The sequence below is a fragment of the Carettochelys insculpta genome, chromosome 5, assembly GCF_033958435.1.
Source record: "Carettochelys insculpta isolate YL-2023 chromosome 5, ASM3395843v1, whole genome shotgun sequence".
In the NCBI taxonomy this organism is placed as follows: Eukaryota; Metazoa; Chordata; order Testudines; family Carettochelyidae; genus Carettochelys; species Carettochelys insculpta.
The window spans coordinates 85,001,533-85,023,383 of NC_134141.1; the positions used below are offsets into that span (position 1 = coordinate 85,001,533).

The 21,851-nt window shown below is 45.6% G+C and overlaps 1 protein-coding gene across 2 annotated transcripts in view; it reads left to right on the forward strand.

Moving 5' to 3' along the window:
- The window catches only part of HEXB (hexosaminidase subunit beta), a 30,988-nt gene extending 9,139 nt beyond the window's left edge, over positions 1 to 21,849 (forward strand). Inside the window, exons 7-14 of one of the 2 annotated variants that reach the window (XM_074995432.1) lie at positions 4,315 to 4,444; positions 6,552 to 6,732; positions 8,327 to 8,413; positions 9,103 to 9,175; positions 10,122 to 10,296; positions 11,022 to 11,112; positions 11,865 to 11,969; positions 20,175 to 21,849. In XM_074995432.1, coding sequence (XP_074851533.1) covers positions 4,315 to 4,444; positions 6,552 to 6,732; positions 8,327 to 8,413; positions 9,103 to 9,175; positions 10,122 to 10,296; positions 11,022 to 11,112; positions 11,865 to 11,969; positions 20,175 to 20,238 — 906 coding nt within the window. In that variant the 3' untranslated portion in view covers positions 20,239 to 21,849. Of the gene's footprint in view, positions 1 to 4,314; positions 4,445 to 6,551; positions 6,733 to 8,326; positions 8,414 to 9,102; positions 9,176 to 10,121; positions 10,336 to 11,021; positions 11,113 to 11,864; positions 11,970 to 20,174 lie in introns of those variants that run through there. The other variant, XR_012645768.1, reaches the window with a different exon arrangement.
- The last annotated feature ends 2 nt before the right edge of the window (positions 21,850 to 21,851 follow it).

The window sequence follows — 21,851 nt, forward strand, 5'->3', positions numbered from 1 at the left end:
GGAATGAACAGAACAGGCAATGACCAAGTGATTCATCCCCTGTCATCCATTGCCAGCTTTTAGCAAATAGAGGCTAGGAATCCAATAATATAGTACAATGACTAATATAAACCATGATAATTATCACTGACTTTATGCACTCTGTGGATGCGATTTCTGTTCTGTGTTCTGGAATTAGCCTGAATACAGCTGAAACCCCTAAGAATTTGAGGAATAAACCCACCCAATACTCATACAAAATTTTCATTCCTTTTTTCAAACTCAGAACAAAAAAATGTCAATTAAAATATAAAATTTCACAGCAGCCTTGGCTCTGCACCCCTCATGGGTGAGAACCTGGCACCCTTTGGGGGTTAAATGATTTCTCTCTTGCTCTTTCACCTCCTTCCTGGCCTCTGTGCCATTTTCATGCTGTCAGCTAGGCCAGCCTTCCCAGCTGCCTAGTTCCATGTGCTGGATTCCCAGAGAACTGGCCTTCTTGAATTTGCTCCTATCTAGCAGAGCCCCTTCCCGCCCCTGCTTCCAGCTTGCCACAGAGAGGCTGCCTAGTAGATAGGGAACAAGTCCTCAGAGACCTGGTTTCTACTCCCCCTCCCCCCGACCACATCCTTATTTTGACCACTGCAGCTTAGCCATGAGAAATGTCTCAAGCCCTAGGACTATCAGCCAGCAAAGGCTTCAGCCTGGGGCTTAGGATTGTGCTCAGGCCTTCATAGGTCCACACCCTGGTTCTGGGCAGGGCAATAAAGAAATGATAGTCCAGTGTAGAGCCCTCAGACCCAGGCCCTGGTTCAGGGCAGGGCAACAAGCAAACAGTTCAGGGTACAGTCCTTGCAAGGCAGACCCAAGCAGGTGCCCATAATGGCAAGAGCCACAGGTTAGGGGTGGCAAGAGGGCCACAGGCCCACCCTCTCCATGGTGCCTCAGCCCAGGGCCCTGTTAGCAGCAGCACATTCTGCTGCTGGAGTCAGGAGGATCCACACCACAACATGCTGACCTTGCTGTTTCTGGGCCGCTTCCAAAACTGCCCCTCTGATCATACCTTGTGGGTCAAATTCCTCTGGGTTTGGGTAGAACTGCATCTCTGGCTGGCTGGTAGCTCCTCCTTGGTGAGATCTAGCAGTGAGCCCAGCTAATCCAGGCCAGTCATATAGGTCTTGCAGGACTGGAATGGCCACCCATCTTAGGAGCTCAGGATCAGCTGCTGGCTCCTCTGGTGGCAGGGCCCCATCTCGGCTCCTAGAAGGGGCTTTTATATAGGTAGTCTCCCCCCCCCACCCTCCCCTTTCTGGTCAGGTGGGGAGGGGCAGGGCTAGGCTAGGCTAGGCTAGGCTAGGCTCTGCCCACGAGGGTTCAGGGAAGGGATCTTCCCCAGTACTCAAACAGTGCTCAATGAGCCACGACCCCTGCTCATTACAGCCCGTTTGTTAACAACACACTGACTGCCTATCCGGGGGCACAAGCTAGAAGTAGCACATCTCCTCTCATGAGCTCATGTTTCACACTTAGGTTGTATGGTAGTTAAGAGCTGCCCCCCCCCGTGCTAAATGGTGCCACAATCCCTCACAGTTTGAGGTCCAACCCAGTCAGAGGTCGTATCTCTGGTTGACCTAGAGCCCTGTGTGCCTTAAAATGCTCTGCTGCTGTAGCTCCCTGTCCGGGCTCTTTCAGCAGCCATACAAGCATGCCCTCAGTGTTAAGCAGTCTTGGCTGAGCAACTCTGACTCCAGCAGTTGCTTATTACACCACAGCTACATTCTGGGTTCCACCAGCCTTAGTTATTACTAGCCACACCCACCTTTCCCCCCAAACCATCTGCCCTGAGATGCCCAGTCCCCTTATGGACCCTTCAGAGTAGTAATAAGGTCTGTTGCTCCTTTACAAAAACAAAAGCCCAGCAGCTTATTGTTTTTACTGCAATTAACAGTCACTAAATTCAATTGAAGCCCCAGGGTTGGATTGGATTGAACAAGGTTATTAACAGAGAGAGAGGGCTTCAGTGAGCTCAGGCATAAGGGAGAAAGTCAGAAACGGTTACAAACAAATAAGAGAGTAAATGTGCATCTTAAAGGCTGGATCTTAATCTAGCAAGATACAGTCTGTTCAAGATGGTTTTTGCTCATTCAGAGTTGTCTTCCCAGTTATTTTGCTGGGCCTGGCCAAGACTCATCATGGAGATCAAATCATTTGGTTTCTGTGTTTGAAAGTGAAAGATAGCTTAGGGGTTCATCCAGACCGTGGATGTTGATGGACCAGAGAGTGGGGGCCAGGGAGCTGCAGGTGGGAGCGGTGGGCTGGCAGCAGTGAGGGAGTCGCTGGGACTGGGGAGTGGCAGCCTGGCATTGGCCAGGCAGGCTCCGCTGGGGACAGGGAGCAGCCGAGGAGTCGTGCAGCTGGGGAGCAGTGGCTTGGCTCCCAGCCCTTCATGGGAGCCACAGCAGGGCTGAGAGCTGGGGACACTACAGCCACGGGTCGGCTGGGGCAGGGCAGAGCAGCTCAGCAGGGGCTGGAACTACTGAGGGGCCAACAGTAGGGGACCACCCCTAGTCCAGCAAATTCCCTCATTCTGGACTGGTGTGGGTCCAGGGAGGTGAAACCTGTATAAGCCTTGCCAGTTGTAACACGCATGTGAGTGGCTTCTCTGCAGTCTTCCACGATCCAACAAGTAGCACCCCAAGAGTGGGCAGAGTCTTGTACTAATAGATAAATATTACAAAATGTACTGCAGACTATTCATGGCACACTGTGAAAGTCTTAAACAACACTTGTTAATGTATATTATTAGGCCGACTAGTCACTCACTGACTGACCTTGGGTCAGTCACCAGTAGTGAGGGTCTGCTCTGCGCCTCACAACACACAAATCTGGCCAAATTCTAATGATGTTGGATTACTCTGTTACTGGAATTTCATCTTGTTGAGCCTAACAACAATTATTCATGCTTTTCTATTGAAAGTTGTTCAAAAGCTGCTGAACCACTCATCAAAAATCCAAGGGGAGTGCTTAGGGCAGAAAAAAACTGGTTAAAATCAAGGTGGGAATTCCATATGGTGCAACTGAGTCAAATTTGCTGTTGCTGGCTGTCATCTGTCCTGCCTCTTCCCAACTTGCAGGCTCTGGGAGGGGGAGCATCTTGCCTGAATGATGAGTTGCATTTTTTTCAGTGTAAGTTTCTACAGCTGAGACACTCTTTGACTAGAACCCCAAAGATCCCTTTTGATAAGCCACGAAGGGTCATGTTGTTATTGTTCACTGTCAATCACAAAGTGAATTCTCATGTGCTACACCAAGTCAATAACTAGGAGAGCCATCTGTCACTTTCAAGCTACAGCAGGGAGAGGGGACAGTGCTCACATTCAGCACCATAAGATGGACAGTGGTTCAAAATCAGGCAGCCGTCGGAAGCTGGCAAGCAGAGAGGTAGTAACTTCAAACAGACTCCACCTCTCAAATCAGCATTTTCCATTAATTTGGGCTTTCCATGTGGCCAGCAAAAGGGCCCATGAAAAGTTTCAGAACCAGCAGTGCTGGTCTGGCCTGATGGGGGTGCGGAGAAGTCTACCAAAACAATTACTTTGTTAAACCCATGATTCTCTCAGCGACTACCTTGTTCAATCTGTAACCGGAATGAGTGACCGATTTCTTTTGGTTAAGCATCATCTAGATCACACTAAATCTCTTCAAAAGCACACCATTCATTCTTGATGGATTCAGATTGCATTTCTCAGTGGGCTGGGCTGCCAGACCTATTGAGCTGTAATTATCGCTGGTGTAACTGTACATTTTATGTGTTTGTCCATCTCAACCAAAGGAATACAGTAATCCCTTGATTTTTACAGATCCCGATTTAGCAGATTTTGGGAACAACAGACATTCCCCCCATTACTCCCAAAGTCTGCTGGGGTCTGTAAAATCATCCCCTCCCTCAAAAAAAAAATAGTTAAAGGATGTACTGCTGGTGCAACCTGGAGGAGCCACCACCTCCTCTGCCGGAGCAGCCATGAGTATGTGGGGGCTTCAGCAGCAGCTCCTCTGGGCCGTGCGGTGGCCTCTCCAGCTGCACAACAGCTCCTCCAATGAGTGGCAGGGTGTTTTTCATTTTTTTGTGGTGGGGGGAGAAGGCTGGGGGAGTCTGGCAGCGGTGGGTGGGCGGGCAGGTAAACCCTTGCATGTAACAGACTTTCAGTAATAGCGGACAACTTCCCCCTCATTAGACCGTTATATCGAGGGTTTACTGTACAAAACTTCAGTACTGTTTTTGCATGTTCCTTGTATGCTTTATAAACATTCTCTTTAAATGTGAACGTTTCCCAGGGCTCTTATTCCTTTAACCATGTCTACACTCCAACTGATGTTCGTATGGTGATTGACTATGCTCGGTTAAGAGGCATTAGGGTTATCCCAGAATTTGATTCCCCAGGACATACGCAATCTTGGGGGAAAGGTAAGATCCATATCTCTCTAGTAAAGTTACAAAGACTGATGCTTTCAATGAAATGAGGCACAAAGTAATGTGACTATATGAATTACTAACCCTGCTCGAAGCACATTACGAAGCTGTTGAAAGACTTTTCAGGGAGAGGTAGAAGCCTTGAGAAGGCTTCAGTGAAGACCATCATGACCTTAATTTGACAAACAAAAGTAATAGTGCAAGCAGTTGAAATCTTACGCTAGCTACACACTGAGTTTTCATTTCCTTGCATAGTGGATATGCACCAGTGCGGGCATAAGAAATGCAGCTGTATTTATTTCATTATCTGAGGGTTTGTCTATGCTACCACCTTCCTTCGAAAGAAGGACGGTAATTAGGGTATTGGGAGTTTACTAATTAAGTTCTGTCTTGCATAGGCAGCACTTCATTTAGCAAATTCCCCCCTGCGGCAACTCCAAAGTTTTAAGCTTCTAAGTACCGGCACGCATCTAGCTGCGGCTCACCCGCCAGCACTTGGAAGTGCCAGGGCAACTTCGAAGTCCCCTTACTCCTCAAAATTTTGTAAAGTTCGAAGCTGCCGCGGCACTTCCAAGTATGGGCGGGTGCGCCACGGCTAGACACATGCCGGTACTTCGGAGTTGCTGGGGGGGTGCGGAATTTGCTAAATGAAGTGCTGCCATGCAGTAAACACCCAACACCCTAATTACCATCCTTCCTTCGTAGGAAGGTGGTAGTGTAGACAAGCCCTGAGTGAGTTAGAATTTTCAGGCCTCTTCCTGACATGTTTTGGTCCAGTTGCTGATAGAATGGTGGAGGTAGGAACCTGATTCAGCTTGTGGGATAATGCCCTTTCAGTGAGTGGAATCTCACTTCATTCTTTGTTTGAACTTCTTAAGGCAGAGTTACAATAAAATATTACTTATTAGGGATTAGGCTAATAATCAAAGAACATGACTAGAGATTCTGGTTTACTTTCTGGAGAGTCCCCCTTCTCTGACCCCATTACAAAGGGGACCATGCGTGTAACTACCTGTCCTCTTTTTGCCCCTTGTGTATGTATTTGGTGTCAAAGCTTTTCCTTTACAAGGACAGTCTTGCTTTAGATGACACTACAGTTTGAGGGGACTAACAGAAGGCCATAACCAAAATGTAGGTAACAGCGATTTGAAGATTAGTGGAAGCCTGGACAAAAATAAAAAGGTTGGTATAAAATCCTATAGATGGGGAGAAGAAATAGGGAGCGTACAAGATGGATATAATGAACTAGCCCTTGCTTTTTACCTGGCTGTCTTGATACAGAACTGACACTTCCCACATAACTTTGCATTGGTTTCTGCAAAGAAGTTGTTCTTAAGATGAATAGATTCCAAAGACTCTTGTCCGAAGTTAATGTACACTTGTAATTTTCACAACCCATATGCTAGTTTAGTGCATATACGTTGACCCTTCCTTATTTGGTAACTAAGGAGCAGAGGTGGAATGGGGGAGGAGGGAGGGAATGTGGGGTCACATTGTCACACCTCCTCCACCATTTGCTGCATGGTTTGTACTGAACAGAGTAACATTGCTGAAGCCAGCAGCCTTCACTGGGCCCTCCTTTCCCCTCAAGCAGGGGTCACCCGGGCTCAGGACACGGCTCTCCTGCAAAACTTTCTCCTTTTCTGTGGCATTCGTAGTTGCTTAGCAGGGGTGTCTTCCTGTGCTTAGTACTGGGATTGTATAGCAAAATGAATTACTTTGCGGGTGGGACAGGGGGAGCTTTTTTTTTCCCCTCTTCTGAATTTTTTAGAGCTGCGGAATAAAAGGTGGGGAGGAATCTGCAATCTGAATTGAATTTTCTGAAGATGTCATCTTGAAAACCTAGCAGTGGCTTTGCAGCCCTCCTAGACTCCCTGTGCCACTTCCATTGCAGGATGCTTATTTAGCCACTGAACTGGATGTCAGGCAGTCCTGAGTTCTAATATTGATTCAAACTCTTTGTGGCCTTGGGCAAATCATTCAACTCCCTGTTTTTTCTGATTACATAGAATAGGAAGAGCATTTGAACCAGTGTTAGAAAAGCATTTTCCTACTAAAGAACTACATGTGCTGCATATCCTCTTAATTGCTTTTTTGTTAGGTCAAAAAGACCTTCTCACACCATGTTACAATGGAGAGCACCAGAGTGGTTCTTATGGGCCTGTAAACCCTATTGTGAATACAACTTATCATTTCATGACTGACCTCTTCAAAGAAGTTAGCAGTGTATTTCCTGATGCCTACATCCACTTGGGAGGAGATGAAGTGGACTTCACTTGTTGGTATGATGTGACAGGTCAAAGCATAAATGGCTGGGCCATATAAAGTTTATGTACAGCCAGCAATTATGGCATTCATTTCATTGACACAGAAGTAATTTAGCTTTTCGTACTAAACAAAAGGGCATGGTCTTATGACCTAAGTTTCTTCTAATCATAGCTACATTACAACATTCATTATAGGGAACAGTTGGTTTGCAACTTCCAGGAAGGGACGGGACTAGAATGGGGCTAATTCTGTCTAGCCTGGGTGTCTGACAGTTTTTAAATGTTTTAATCAATATAATAAAGTAGCATTAAAATAGAAGATGCCATTATGAAGCTAATGTAGCAAAAGGGAACTACCGTATTGCAGATAAGTGGTATATGAAATAACTCTCACCTTAATAAAAAAAAAATTGGAAGTTTAAAGCATGATAAAAACTAAAATGCAGTCTCTTCTTAATTTTTTTTTTTCCTTTAAAAACCTGGCTTTCTTCCACCTGCCTCACTGGGTTTAAAAAGCCCATACTATAGATAGTGCAAACTAGTAGCATGCATCTATTTAAATCATTTTGACTACGTCTACACGGCATCCTACACTCAATAAGTATGCAATTTGCACTACGTAAATCGCATATCTTATTTGGAGTTTATTTTGAAATAGGCTACTGCAACATTTGTTGCCGTCTAAACAGTGCCAAATGTTGAAATAATGCACTATTTCGAGGTATCCCTTCCTGCAACAAGGAATACAGGGATGCCGAAATAGCATGCCCATTATTTTAAAATAACAGGCGCCTTTCAAAGACACAGAGTAGCAATTTCAGGATACTGAGGTATCCTGAAAAGCTCTGCCATGTAGACATAGCCTTTAAGTGGTGGTGAGCGCTGAATATTTCAAGGAGTCTGTTTGCAAGTAGAAGGATACAGAAATTAGGCTCTGAAACATGCCTGCAGGCATGGTTCTTATGGACCTAAGTTGAAATCAGACAGTGTCTGAAATGTTTCAAGTTTTGACATGTTGGCAAATTCTGATCAATGTTCCATTGAATGTTTTTCAACCAGCTCTACTAGAGTCTTCCTAGAATTAAGAAAATGGAGCAGGAAAAGTTTTGAAAATAAATGTTAGTTCTCCACAAGTGGACTAGTATTTTAACACTTCCTACATATTTTAAAATATCAACATGATCTACTTAGGCCTGGTCCAGAAAGGATTTAAATTTCTCTGCCTGCCTGCTGCTCCACCCTGTCCCTTGGCAGCACACCAGGCAGGCTGCCTTGGAGAAGGGGACCCCAGGGCTTCTGGACAGCCTACCAAATGAACTGCCAGAGCTGGGAATCCATCCGCTTTAGTTTTGTTTTGTTCCAGATCAGAACTCTAAGTTTTGAATTATCAAAATTCTCTGTGAAAGGGAATTGCTCATCTTTGCCTGTGCCTCTACTCTATGTTGTGACATTTAAGTCTTGCCTCATCCCAAGCATCTACAAAGAGACATCAGTAGCAGTAACACATAGCTAGCTGTCATGTGCTCAGTAAATTTTACATTACTGAAAACTGGGTTCGGGAATCTTTGTAAAGAATCAGGCTAACACTTCAAATATTTCCCCTCTTAAGGAAATCTAACCCTGATGTGAGAGAGTTTATGAAGCAGCAAAGATTTGGCACTGACTTTGCTAAACTGGAATCTTACTATATTCAGAAGTAAGTCACATTTTTCACTTTCACCAGAATATTTAGTCAAACTAATTTTTTTCTTCCCTCGTCTTTGCCCCCTCTTCAGAAAGTTGCTAGCCCTAAAAGCCACCTCACTTGTTAGAGTGTATGTGATGATATGGAGACGTACTGAATTATAACACAATTATTTTTTCTGTTCACTTCAGATGTGGAGCATGAAACTTGCAACTTTTTGTTGTGTTGCAGCCTTAACATTTAAATGCTTGGATGGTAGCTATAAGCATTCTTTAAATATGTACATAAGTGTCTGGTCATTAAATGCCTTAAAGAAGAGTTGATTGTGATGATTTAATATTTTGGTAAAAGGACCCTGACTTAACCTTTGTCTGCATCATCTTGTGGGGTTGGTTTGTTTTTAAGTAAAGCAGCACCCCCTGTTTAGCAATGAATCTCTGGCTAGAGTCACCAGTTTGTTAATGGTTGTGAATTTCCTGGCAGTATGGCCACTTCCCTTTCACAAGATTCTTAGAGATGTTGTCTTGTGTAAAGTGGATGGGTGAAGGACAAGAAATACAAAGATTTGTCTGAGGCCTTACACAACACTGCACACTGGGCTGGGAGCCTATTACGGAATAAAGGCTCAGTATTTCTACAGGTGATCTAAGAGCAGACGCTGTTGTTCTTAACTGTAATCCTATTTTATTTTAAAATTCTAGACTCTTGGGTATTGTTTCTTCCATTAATAAAGGATACATAGTCTGGCAGGAGGTGTTTGATAAAGGCGTGAAGGTAAGATGACAAATGGACAAATCACTTAACAGCACAGTGCTGCAGTATATTTGTGAAATGCCTTCATGAAGCAAGTCTCTGATCTTAAAGGTTTAGGCACATAACTAATTCACTGATACCAGTGGGACTATATAGGTGCTGAAAGGGTCCAAGTCTGTAACCTAACATGATCCATAGACTTTAAGGTCTAACGGGATCATCATGCTGATTTAGTCTGAGCTTCTGCAGATTACAGGCCAAATGAACTTTGCCCACGCACCCCAAACTCTGAGTTTCTGAAGTCCTCAAATCATGGTTTAAAGAATTCAGGTTAGAGAAGCTACTATTTACACATGTTGGCAAGACCCTTGGATTCTCTGTGTCCCCTCACCAGCCATTGGAGGGAGCTGCTGCTACCATTGTAAGCGGTGTCAGACCATCCCCTCCATACATTTATAAAGCTCAGTCAGGACTTGTGCTCCCCAAAGTAAGATTGCTAGAACAAAACTTTACCAGCACTTGATTTGGTCTAAGGATATCAGAACTTCTGGGTAGGTGTGGGAAAGTGCATAGAACAATGGATTTGTCCTGAGCTCTGTGATCTGTAATTTTGTACTCTGTAACTGCATTGGAATATGACTGATACTGAAGTTACTTATTTCATTATTTAATTCAGAGCAACTCTACAGCATTTACTTTCAAATATATGTTGTAGACTTAACTTTGTTACAACCTCTTTTTAAAAAAAAAAAATCACATTGATACACCAAATCCAACCTCTTAATTTTAGGGAATGGTCTCATTTCTTTAGATGAAAGCAAGGAATGTAAATCTGCCACTTCTTTGAAATATTGATCTCACTAAAACAAACCAAAAGACAAACCCTTTGAAACTAGACTCGGGTTTTCAATAACTGATCACAAGATCGTGCATAGCCATTTACTTAGGTCTTTTTTTTTTTCCCTAGATAAAACCTGACACAATAGTTGAAGTGTGGATTAGAAATCTGTATACTGAAGAACTACAAAATGTAACAAGAGCTGGGTTTACCACGATCCTGGCAGCTCCCTGGTACCTGGACTATATTAGTTATGGACAGGATTGGAAGAGATACTACAGCGTTGAGCCACTAAAATTCAGTGGTCTGTCACACTGATTTTAAATTACTCTTTTCTATTTGGGTAACTACTTCTAAGTGACTTTTCTGTATCCATGAAAAGCTTTCCCTTGGCTATATCAGGTACGTCTACATAGCATTTTGGAGCCTGAAGGTGCAAGCCTACCTGCCTACGGCAGTAGAGGTGGGCTACCAGGGCTGATGCCACCACTCCAAAAATAGCTGTACCAGACAGAACTCTGAAGTTGTCTCGGTCTGTAGCTTGGGCTCTGATGTTTGGGAAGCAATGGAGCAGGTGGGGACAGATGGTTCTCTGGGTTCCTAATACCGTGTAAAAATAGTTATTTGCATTATCTGCTTAAGATGTTCCCCAAATACATTTGTTTAAAATCGGCAACTGCTTTTCAGAGTTGGTGCAGTTTTCACCAAAGGTTGTACCCTTCTTATGTCATCATATTTATTGGTAGTTGAGTGCTCTTCTTGATACCTCGCATCTGAAGCCCTATTAAATCATTAACACGGAAGGTTTTATTTCGTTCATACTAAGCTTGTGATCCTTCTTCAGATGACTGTGTTAGCATCTAATGGCTTTGACATGCTTAAAACATGCATGTTAGGGGCTTTTTTTTGGCGGGGGTGGGAGGGACGACTTACATTCAGCTATCAAAGGTGAAGTTTATGGCAGCTGCCTGTCAATTGCTGGTGGAGTAAGCAGTTAATTTCTGTACAATTTTTGTGCTTTGAACACAGGGTCTGAAAAGCAGAAGAAGCTGGTGATAGGTGGAGAAGCCTGCCTTTGGGGAGAATTTGTGGATGCAACTAACCTCACACCAAGATTATGGTATGGAACTTCTTGATCACATTCAGATTTAACCAGAGTGGGATTGAATTAATCCCACAACACTTAAATTTTAATCCAGAAGGGAGCACTAGCTTCTGAAGTCTGACATATCACAGGCCATTAAACTTCACCGTTGTCCAGACTGAGCCTAGTCATTTGAGCTCAACACAGCATTTGTCCTCAGACTAAATTGTTGTCTGTCACCAGCAGAGTTGAAGAGACTGGGATTCCATTAATCCCTGGGGCTGGATTAGGTGAGATGCCCATAAAAATCTAGGCAGCAGAGTTGGTGAAAATGCTCAAGTCCCTGCCACTCTGACCTGGGAGAAAACTGGTTCTTGACTCAGAAGTGACAATTTGGGCAAGGCTCACCAGCTGTGGGTCAGAGAGAACTCACTGTACAAGCACAAGCTCTCTCTACCAGATGTCTTGGCTCCAGCTGTGGCCAGTCCCTGATACTTGAGAAGAAGGCTAAAAAAACCCAGCCTCCATCTAGCCTATTGTGCATTACAGGACAAATTGCATTGTGCTTGCTCTATGTGCAATAACTGAAACATGAGATTTGATTAACCATCATCAGAGCAGAACTGTGAGTGTTAAGAATATGTTGCAGGTACTGTAGCATTTTTTAGGGCTGTTGGCTGCTAATATAGGTTAGTGGCAAAACCTTTCTTGGGGGCTCAAGCTCCTTTATTATGTTTGTTCTGGGAAACAGAATACATTTTTAGACTGAATTGAATGTCTCTGTACAGGCCTCGAGCAAGTGCCGTCGGGGAGAGGTTGTGGAGCAGTGAAAATGTGACTAACATAAAGGATGCTTATAATAGACTAGCAAGGCATCGTTGTCGCATGGTCAGGTAAGAGAGCAGGAGTTAGAATAACCCTCAAGCTCCATGAACTGAATTTCAAACCATTCTTCCAAATTATTCTAAATTGCTTGGAAACAATCTTATTTTTTCCTGAATGTATCTTCTTGTCTTCAATTCTAAAATTTGCATGGAACAATTACTTACATAACTGTAACTCTCTCTAGTTCATGGTACCTCTGCATAGTCACACTTGCCAAAGGCACTGAGTTTCAGCTTTCTAGAAAAGCCATGTGTACTAGCTACTCCTTCATGCTCAGCCAAGGTTCCAAGCATGGAGGCCATGGTCTAAGGAGGAATGTCCCTCTTTGGAGCATTCCTGTTAGCAAAATGGTCAGAAACTTTCCTCTGGAAGAAATGCTGTAGTCCTTCACTGCTCCTCTTTCAGCAGCTCTATTGTAAACTTTATACAAACACTAAAGCTTTCTGTGATCAATTAAGACTTTGTCACCTGTCCAGGGCCAGCTAAACAGCCATTACCTGTTTCTTATGCGGCTGTCACAGCCAGCGCCTAGTATAAAGCTGCTGCAGAGCATCTAAATGGCAAGACTTGGAAATAACTGACTCCACTACAAAAGCACCGGTCCTTTCAGCAGGCCAGTCTTATTGCTGAAAGGATGCCACTGCTTGAGAAGGTGAAGTGCCCCAAACCAGTCTCTCTGAGGATGGTGATGATAAAAGCTACAGAAAGATGAGGCCCAGCCTAAGTGCACTGGTTTAACCCAAAATCAATTTATAAATGGTCAGCTTTTAGTTAAACAAGTAACTCCGTAAGCCTTTTATGAATTGTGCTTGTAGCTCAGAGCCAAGAGGTGCATCCCCGAGGTGGGATCATGCAGAGGTTACTCAGAACTCTTTCCCTATGTAAATGAGCTAAACAAACTTCAAGTCTACAACTAACAGTCCTGCTGGGATGGCATACTGCTGGAGGAAGGAGGACTTGGCATTTTCCATGAGTAAAGTTACCACTGTAAAAGCTCTTAACCAAAAAGGATTTACTTCTTAGCTACTCCTGTAGTTTGGGGGTGGAGGGAAGAGGTGCAACAGTTTGACTTTTCAGTTAAACAGCTCTAGTCCTCCTTATGCAACATGTGAGTACATGTAATGCTGAAGCCAGAACAAGCCACTATCTTGAAGGGCAGCCTGTGCCTAACCCTCTGCAACAAACACCAGAAGACTCTACCCTGGGGCCTTAGTGACTGCTGTTGCAGTGGTTACTGTTCAGAGCCACAGCTGTAACTCCCAGTGCTGGACAACAGAACCCCAGCTGCTACTGCTGCAGTCAACAGGCCTGTAGGATGGGCAGCAGACTAGCTGGAGCCCCATTCCACATGGAGTTTGGAGGCAAGAGCCAGGCCTGTTCTCTAGCATCTCTCGATGCAGAATCCATTAAACCTGCTGTCGGGGTGCTGTATTAGCTACCCCTTCCTTTCAGAGCAGCTTTGTAGCTAAACTTAGATGTCAGCATTAAATATTGCACTGTTGATCATTTTAGCAGAGATAGTCAGTACTACCACAACCCATCCTCAAACTGTCTTCAACCGCCTACTGCACATCTTATTTGCACAAGATTAATCCCCAGCTTGTACATAAAGCATTATGTTGCAGTCAAGGATCTACTGCAACATCAAGTCTGATTTCTAAGACTTCAGTCTCCCCTACAGACTGCTCCCCAAAAACCAGAATAGCCTTAAAGAATGAAGAGAAACTGAGCAGGAATGGGGTGAATCTGAAGTATTAATGCTGTACCGGGACAGGAGTCTTGTCCCCCAGGCTATTTAAACTGCACTGTAAAAACTGGCCAAAGTGAAATAAATTAAAGCTGCACAGAAAAACAAAATGTGATCTATTTGTTACCTATGCTTCTTGTTTTCAAATGGCAGGAAGGCTGTGCTAATGGTCCCACAACAGTATGGGGCATCCTGTGCTCAAGAAAGAGAAGTTATTCACCTGTGTAGTAATGATGGTTCTTCGAGATGTGTCCCCGTGGGTGCTCCACAGTAGGTGTCGGGCTTGCCCCGGCGCCAAGCTCGGAAATTCTTCAGCAGTCTCCGTGGGGTCGCGCATGCGCCGATGCGCGTCAGCTCTTCGCGCTTACGGTCCCGTGCGCGATCCGGTCCCCGCCAGTTCTTGATCAACCGCTCCGGACGTCTCTGAAAAACACACAAACAGAGCTCCGAAGTGGGGAGGAACGGGTGGGTAGTGGAGCACCCATGGGGACACATCTCGAAGAACCATCGTTACTACACAGGTGAGTAACTTCTTTCTTCTTCGAGTGGTCCCCATGGGTGCTCCACAGTAGGTGACTACCCAGCAGTAACCGCCCCCCCGCCCCCGAAAAAGGAGGTGGGTACCTGATTTATGCGTGGCTTGCCCGTGAAAGGACTGCTGTCTACACACATGTATCCTTATCAAGCATCCTGTGCATGGCGTAGTGCTTGGCGAAGGTGTCATAGGAAGACCACGTCGCCGCTCTGCAGGTATCTCTCAGCGCGATTCCTTTGAAGAAGGCCGTTGACGCCGCCATCGCCCTAGTGGAGTGGGCCCTTGGCGGAACTGGCAGAGGAGTCTTGCGAAGCTCGTAACATAGTCTTATGCATGACACGATGTGATTTGAAATCCTCTGCGAAGATAGCGCTTCCCCTTTTGACCTGGATGCAATGGACACCAGGAGTCTGTCCGTTTTCCGGAAAAGTTTAGTTCTATCGATGTAGAAGGCCAGTGCCCTTCTTACGTCCAGTAAGTGCAACCATGCCTCTTCGCTCGAGTTGTGAGGCTTAGGATAGAACGAGGGCAACACTATTGGTTCGTTAATATGAAAATCTGAAGAGACCTTTGGAACGAAGGCTGGGTGCAAACGTAAGACCACGGCCTCTTTTGAGAATATCGTGCAGGGTGGTGTGGACATTATGGCCGCGAGCTCGCTCACTCTGCAAGCTGACGTGATTGCCAGGAGGAAAACTGTTTTAATGGTAAGTAGTCGAAGGGGGACCGTAGCCAATGGTTCAAAGAGCGGTGCCGAGAGGGTGTGTAAAACTAAGTCTAAACTCCATGACGGTGGTATTGGTTTCCAAGGGGGGTACAGATTTACCAACCACTTTAGGAAACGCGAGACAACAGGATGGGCAAATATGGTTGATCCATCCTCTTCATGTCAAAACACTGATACAGCCACCAGATGAACCTTTATAGAGGATAGAAAGAGTTCCTTTTATTTGAGTTGTAGCAGATAGTCCAGAATCATAGGTATGGTGCCATCCCGGGGTGTCAGCTGCCTGGAAGAGCACCAATTGGAAAAACGCAACCATTTGTGTTGATAAGTCTTTCTGGTGGAAGTCCTCCGACTACATTCAAGGACTTGTTGTACTCCCTCTGAGCATGTAGTCTCTAGGGCGCCAAGCCATGGCTTAACCATGCTTGTAGCTGGAGTCTTTGCGGGTGCAGTATTGACCCCCGAGCCTGTGTGAGAATGTCGGATACTGTTGGTAGGGGAAATGGCCGATGCTGTGCCATGCGTAGAAGCAATGGGAACCATTGTTGCCGGTCCCAGGTTGGGACTATGAGTATTATGCGTGCTCTCTCCCTTTTGGCCTTCTCCAAGACCTTGTGTATGAGTGTCGTGGGAGGGAACGCATAAAGTAGAGGGCCCTTCCATGGAATCATGAAGGCGTCCCCCAAAGACCCCTGTCCCATGCCCGCTCTGGAGCAGTATCGGGGACATTTCTTGTTGTCGCGAGTGGCGAACAAGTCGATTTGGGGAAAACCTCATCTGCGGAACACTTGGTGAAGCAGGTCTGAATGGATCTGCCACTCGTGTGTGGGCGCAAAGTGTCTGCTGAGCTGGTCCGCCTTGACGTTGTGGACACCCGGTAAGTATGAAGCCTTTATGGTTATATTGTTGGCAATGCACCAGTTCCACAGTCGGACCGCCTCCGCACAGAGTGTATGAGACCTGGCTCCCCCCTGCCGGTTTATATAAAACGTGGTGGTGTTGTCAGTATTTACGCCGACTATTTTTCCGCGCAGATAATTCTGAAAATGCCTGCACGCATTGAACACTGCTCTGAGCTCTTATATGTTTATGTGCAGTGTCTTCTCTGCGGGGGACCATAAACCTTGAGTGGTTTTGTTGTCCATGTGTGCCCCCCATCCCATATGGGAGGCATCTGTTGTAATGAACACAGTAACTTGTGGTTGGTGGAAGGGCACCCCTGTTAGTAGATTCTTGGGGTCTACCCACCATGTTAGTGACCTTCATGCCTTTGTTGTAAGTGACACCATCTTGTGAACGGTATGGATTGATGGTTTGTATATGGTTGCCAACCAATGCTGCAGTCCTCACATGTGCAGCCTGGCATTTTGCACCACAAACGTGGTGGTCGCCATATGCCCCGGTAGTTGTAAGCACGTTAGGACTGAGACAGTGGGACTGTATACGAGAGACTCGATGGTGCAAAAACGGGCATCGGGTAAATATACCCTTGACATGACAGAGTCTATCCGAGCCCCTATAAACTCTATAGTTTGCGTGGGGTTGGTCTTTGACTTTGAGAAGTTGATGATGAGGCCCAGTGACGTAAATGTGTTTGTGGTGATGTGTATCATCCGTAATACTTCTGCCTGGGAAGCTCTCTTTAGCAGGCAATCGTCCAGGTACGGGAAGATGAAAATGCCCTGTCTGTGTAGGTATGCTAACACAACCGCTAAGGTCTTGGTGAAGACTCTGGGCGCTGAAGAGAGGCCGAATGGAAGGACTCTGTACTGAAAATGATCTGTGCCAACAATAAACCGGAGGAAGCGCCTGTGCGCAGGATGAATTGCGATATGAAAATACGCATCCTGTAAGTCGAGGGCTGCAAACCAATCTCTGTCGTCTAGTGCCGTAATTATTGAAGCCATTGTAGTCATCTTGAAGCGCTGTTTGCGTAGATATTGGTTGAGTGCCCATAGATCCAAAATGGGCCTCCACCCTCCTGTCTTCTTCTCTGTTAGGAAGTACCTGGAGTAGAAACCTTTGCTTTGAAATTGCTCTGGTACTCTCTCCACCGCCCCTATGAATAGGAGGTGGTCCACCTCCTGCCTTAATTCCGGTAGGTGAGAGGGGTCTCTGAGAAGGGGTGCGGTGGGAGGATTTGGTGGAGGTAATGATTGGAAGGGGATCGTGTATCCCGTGTTTACAATCTCCAATACCCACTTGTCCGAAGTGATGCTTTTCCATTGTGGGTAAAACGGCTTGAGTCGGTGATGGAACATGTACTGAGATTGGCACTGAGATACGGTCTTGGTTTCGTGACCCTCGACATACCCGTCAAACCTGCTGTCTTGTATTTTGCCCTGAGGAGGCGTTGCCTTGTTGAGGTCGATGTCTAGGGCCCTTGTCATGTGGTTGTTGGTGACGTCCCTGATCATACCCCCGTTGAAAATGGGTACGTTGCGGTTGGTAACCCTAACAACGTTGTTGAGGATAAAAAATGTTCCTTCTGTATGGTGGGGTGTATATCCCCAAAGTCCGAAGTGTCGCTCTGGAGTCTTTGCTCGAGTGTAAGACTGAGTCAGTTGATTCGGCAAATAATTTTATTTTGTCAAAGGGAAGGTCTGCAATTTTCACTTGTAGCTCCTTGGGAATGTCGGAGGTGTGAAGCCATGACTCCCTGCGCATTACAACTGCAGTGGCTACGGCGCGGGCCGCTGTGTCCGCTACATCTAGTGCGATCTGGACGCCTGCTCGAGAAGCCGCATAGCCTTCTTGTACAATTGCCTTAAGGATCGGTTTCTTATCCTCCGGGAGGAAGTCCATGAGGGCGGTAAGTTTGGACTAGTTGTCGAAATTGTGGTTTGACAAATGGGCAGCATAGTTAGCCATGTGAAGCAACAGGGTAGATGATCCAGCTTCTTTATCCTTGTCCAGTCCCCCGGATTTATACTGGGACGTTTTGGATCTATGTTGAGAGGATTCGTCTACTAGCGAATTTGGCTGTGGATGACTAAACAGGAATTCCATACCTTTAGCAGGAACGAAGTACTTTTTGTCTGCCCTTTTGTTGGTAGGAGGAGCGGAGGCTGGAGTTTGCCATATATTAGTGGCTGCCTCCATGATTGCATCATCTAATGGTGTAGCTATTTTAGAAGAGGACGGGGGCCTGAGGTTTTTAAGAAGCTTGTGGTGCTTCTCCTGCACTTCCGCCACCTGAATGTCCTGAGATTGAGCTACCCTTTTGAACAGCTCCTGGAATTGTTTCAGGTCATCTGGGGGGGAAATGTCCCCAGGAACCACCGCTTCGTCTGGAGAGGATGAGGAGGCACCACTGTGGTATCTCTCCTCCATTTCCTCGGGATCCTGGCTGTATTGATATGGTTGCCCTTTGGAAGCTTCGAGGTGAGGCTCAAAATCTTTCAATCCAGCCTCTGATTGGGAAACTTGCAGTGTTCCCCCAAGTGGAAGCTGTGCACTGTGGCGTTGAGAAGGAGTTGACAGAGATCTATGGTGAGATGCTGACCTCCTATGTTGATGCCCCGTATAATGGTGGCGGTCATAGCAACAAGACAGGGGCCCAGTGATGGGGACCTGGACCATGACCCAAAGATGTAAGGGTGATGCAGAGAATGCCGTGACCGTCGAGATGACACCGACGTATGGGGAGAGCCTCTGTGAGAATACTCATAGGGGTCTCCGCTAGATGATGGAGAGAAGCGTGCAACTCCATGAGATGGACTCTGAAGAAAAGGAGATGGACGTCTGTGGCAGGCTGAAAGTGTTGCTGCTCGTCAAATCTCTGGTGGTGATTGCGGCGATAATGGCAGCGCAATTACCTCAGGGGAGGGACTGCGGTGCCTGGTCTTTGCTTTAGCTTTTGCTCTTTCAGGCATCACTGGTTCTTATCGGTGCCGGCGGGCTCGGCACCGTAGCAGGTGCCGTGCTAGTTTCCGCTGCTCCCGGTGCCGTTGTCCTCGGTGCCGCTGGGAGTGCTTCGCTCGGTGCCACAGTAGCCGGTGCCGGTCTGTCCAGTGCCTGCACGGCTCTCGGTGCTGTCTCCTTAGGAACTGTAGGCCCCTGGGTGGCTACACGCGCCGCGGCTTTCCCAGCAGAAGAAGCCAGCATGCCCGGGCCCTTTGTTTCACTCGTCCCGCTCCCAGAGGTAACGGGCAGGGATCGAGCAGGAGAAGCTCTTCTCTTCTTCTGCACAGAGGAGGTCAAAGAGGCAGCCTTCCTCTTGTGCAATCCTGAAGAGCCCTCCTTATGGGGCTTCTCTGATGAGGCAGGTTGAAGTGCTTTGTCAAAGAGCAGCATTTTCAACCTCATCTCTATCTTTTCTAGCCCTATTCGTCAGTTTGGAACAATGGGAGCACTTCTGGGGAACGTGTGTCTCCCCTAGGCACCGGATGCATCTGCTGTGGCCATCTGAAGCGGGCATGGCCTCCCGGCAAGATTCACACTTCTTAAAGCCGGGGGACGACATTGTTAAATTTTAACTCTGAGTCCTTTGGTGCTAACAGCACACTTAACAGTCTATTTGCTAAACAATAGCAACCGTTGGCCTTTGGAGGCTTGACAAAACTAGCGGGCCCACCCGGAGGCAGCCACTGCAATCCTTAAAACAGTCTTTAGTTCTAAAACAAACTATAACAGGGTAAACTAAAACTATAATAACTATATAACTGCTAACTATTAATATTATAACTTAACACGAGTAAAATAGGATTTATCTGTCTCGGGCATTGGAGCCGTTGGCGGTTGAGAAGGAACTGGCAGGGACCAGATCATGCACGTGACCGTAAGCGCGCGAAGAGCCGATGCGCATCGGTGCATGCGCAACCCGACGGAGACTGCTGAAGAATTTCCGAGCTGCGGCGCCGGGGCGAGCCCAACACCTACTGTGGAGCACCCACGGGGACCATTCAAAGAAGAATTTTTATTCATTGTAATTTAAGCATTTAAGACCATTTTCTAAATATGCCAGCATTTCAAATTAGACCACACAGAGTAGCATCCTTCATAAGCAAAGTGTGACATTTAAAACTCAGAGTGGAGCCATCCTGTCATCCTCTCATTCAGTCACCCAATTTTATTGCCTTCTCAGTCAAGTTTAATTTGCTCTATAGGAAAGCACTAGCTCTGCTTATCTTATCTTACCTTACTATTTGCACTACTAGTTCCTTATCTATAAATGTGTACGATAAGGCAATTTTCTTTTTCAGACGTGGAATAGCAGCTGAGCCCCTGTTTGTTGGGTATTGCGATCATGAAATTAGAAACCTGTAACTGCTGCAGCAAGATTTTACTGAGCCACATGAAGTGCCTTTGTGGGAAGTGAATCTGCATATTCAGCACCTGAGATTTGCACTGAAAACCAAATCCTGAAATGCTGGAAGTTATGTATATTTCTGGCAGAAGCCAAATGTTTTCAAACTACAAAAATTGATATTAATGCAATAATAAATCACAATGTGTACAAAACATCAACTCATCTGCTGAAACCTCTGTAGTTACACTGGGTACATAGCAGGTTTCATTCCTACTGAATATGTATAATTCCAAATAGCAGCTCCCACCAGATACCGACCTAGATACGGCCATCACTAGGAATTCTTCGCCCTACAATCCTTGAGCATGGACAATAAGATAACTGTCAGTCAGTAGAGAACATCAGAACATGGTGCGTCAAGCCTCAGCGCTTATATAAACTTGTAACAAGAAGGAAGGGATTTGAACAGCACATTTGGTAAATCGGTCTGTTACAGCTGTATAAGCATTATATTTGCAATATAAGCTTCCTTAAAATCTACTCTGGATAGACAGGAGGGAAAGAGGAGAGTAGTTTATTATCTGTGTCTACTGAATTCTCAGTTTACTACCTCAAATAGCCTATACATTGCAAAGAGCTGGAATGAGACTAAATGTCTTCAGGCAGACATACGCTGATACAGGTTATACGATATACATTACCCTAAATCATTCATTTACTCCAGAGGATCATAGATTCATAGTGCCTGTACCCAGTCCTAGCAGTTGGAAGAATTCTTTCCTTGAGTAAGCTCACTATTACTAGGCCCAGGTCTTTTTGTAGAAAGATTCTGCACTTTGCCAATATTTTTCACTTTCCAGAAAAGGAGTGTGTCTTACGCAACATTCTTCATTCTACTTATCTAAATTGGTTCCAGTGGTTAGCCCATGATGCTGGAACTACTGTTTGCTAGAGCCATGTTGGTGCCAGGATATTAGAAGCACAAAGTAGGCAAGGCAGAACTAATTATTGGACCAACTTCTGGTGGTGAAAGACACAAACTTTCAAACTTATGCAGGCTCACTCACCTTGCATCTCTGAGCTACCCTGTTTCATTAACTAAAATTAAGGCAAATAATTCTTGTTTGCATAGTTGAAAACCCTTAAATGACAGTAGGCACTGACTAGCAGAGTGGCCATTAGTTAAATTTACTGTTTGAAATATTAACATTTTAAAAACTAGTTTTACATACTGAATCATGTCAGAAGTGTGTCACTTAGTAAGTTGCATGTGGTGTTCACTTTCACAGAAAGCTGCATCATTTCTTGTGGAGATGTGTTGACTTCCAGGAAGGTATCGGCGCTGACTGGTTGGCAGGGGGAGTGCAGCAGGGGAAGGACAGTACAGTACATAGAATATGGTGGATATTAAAACAGTCAGTTCCAGGTATCTCCCATTTTAACTCCCTTCATGCAAACAAGGAAATTCCAGGATCTCACATCACTTTTATCTTTGCCACATGCCCTGGACAGTCAAAGCAAGGCAGCTCTTACCACGCTCTACCCCACCCCTTTGGTGGGAAGAGGCTACTTAGCAAATAGTTCCCCATGTATTGTCTAGCGAGACTAAAGCAGAATCTGTTGTTCTCAC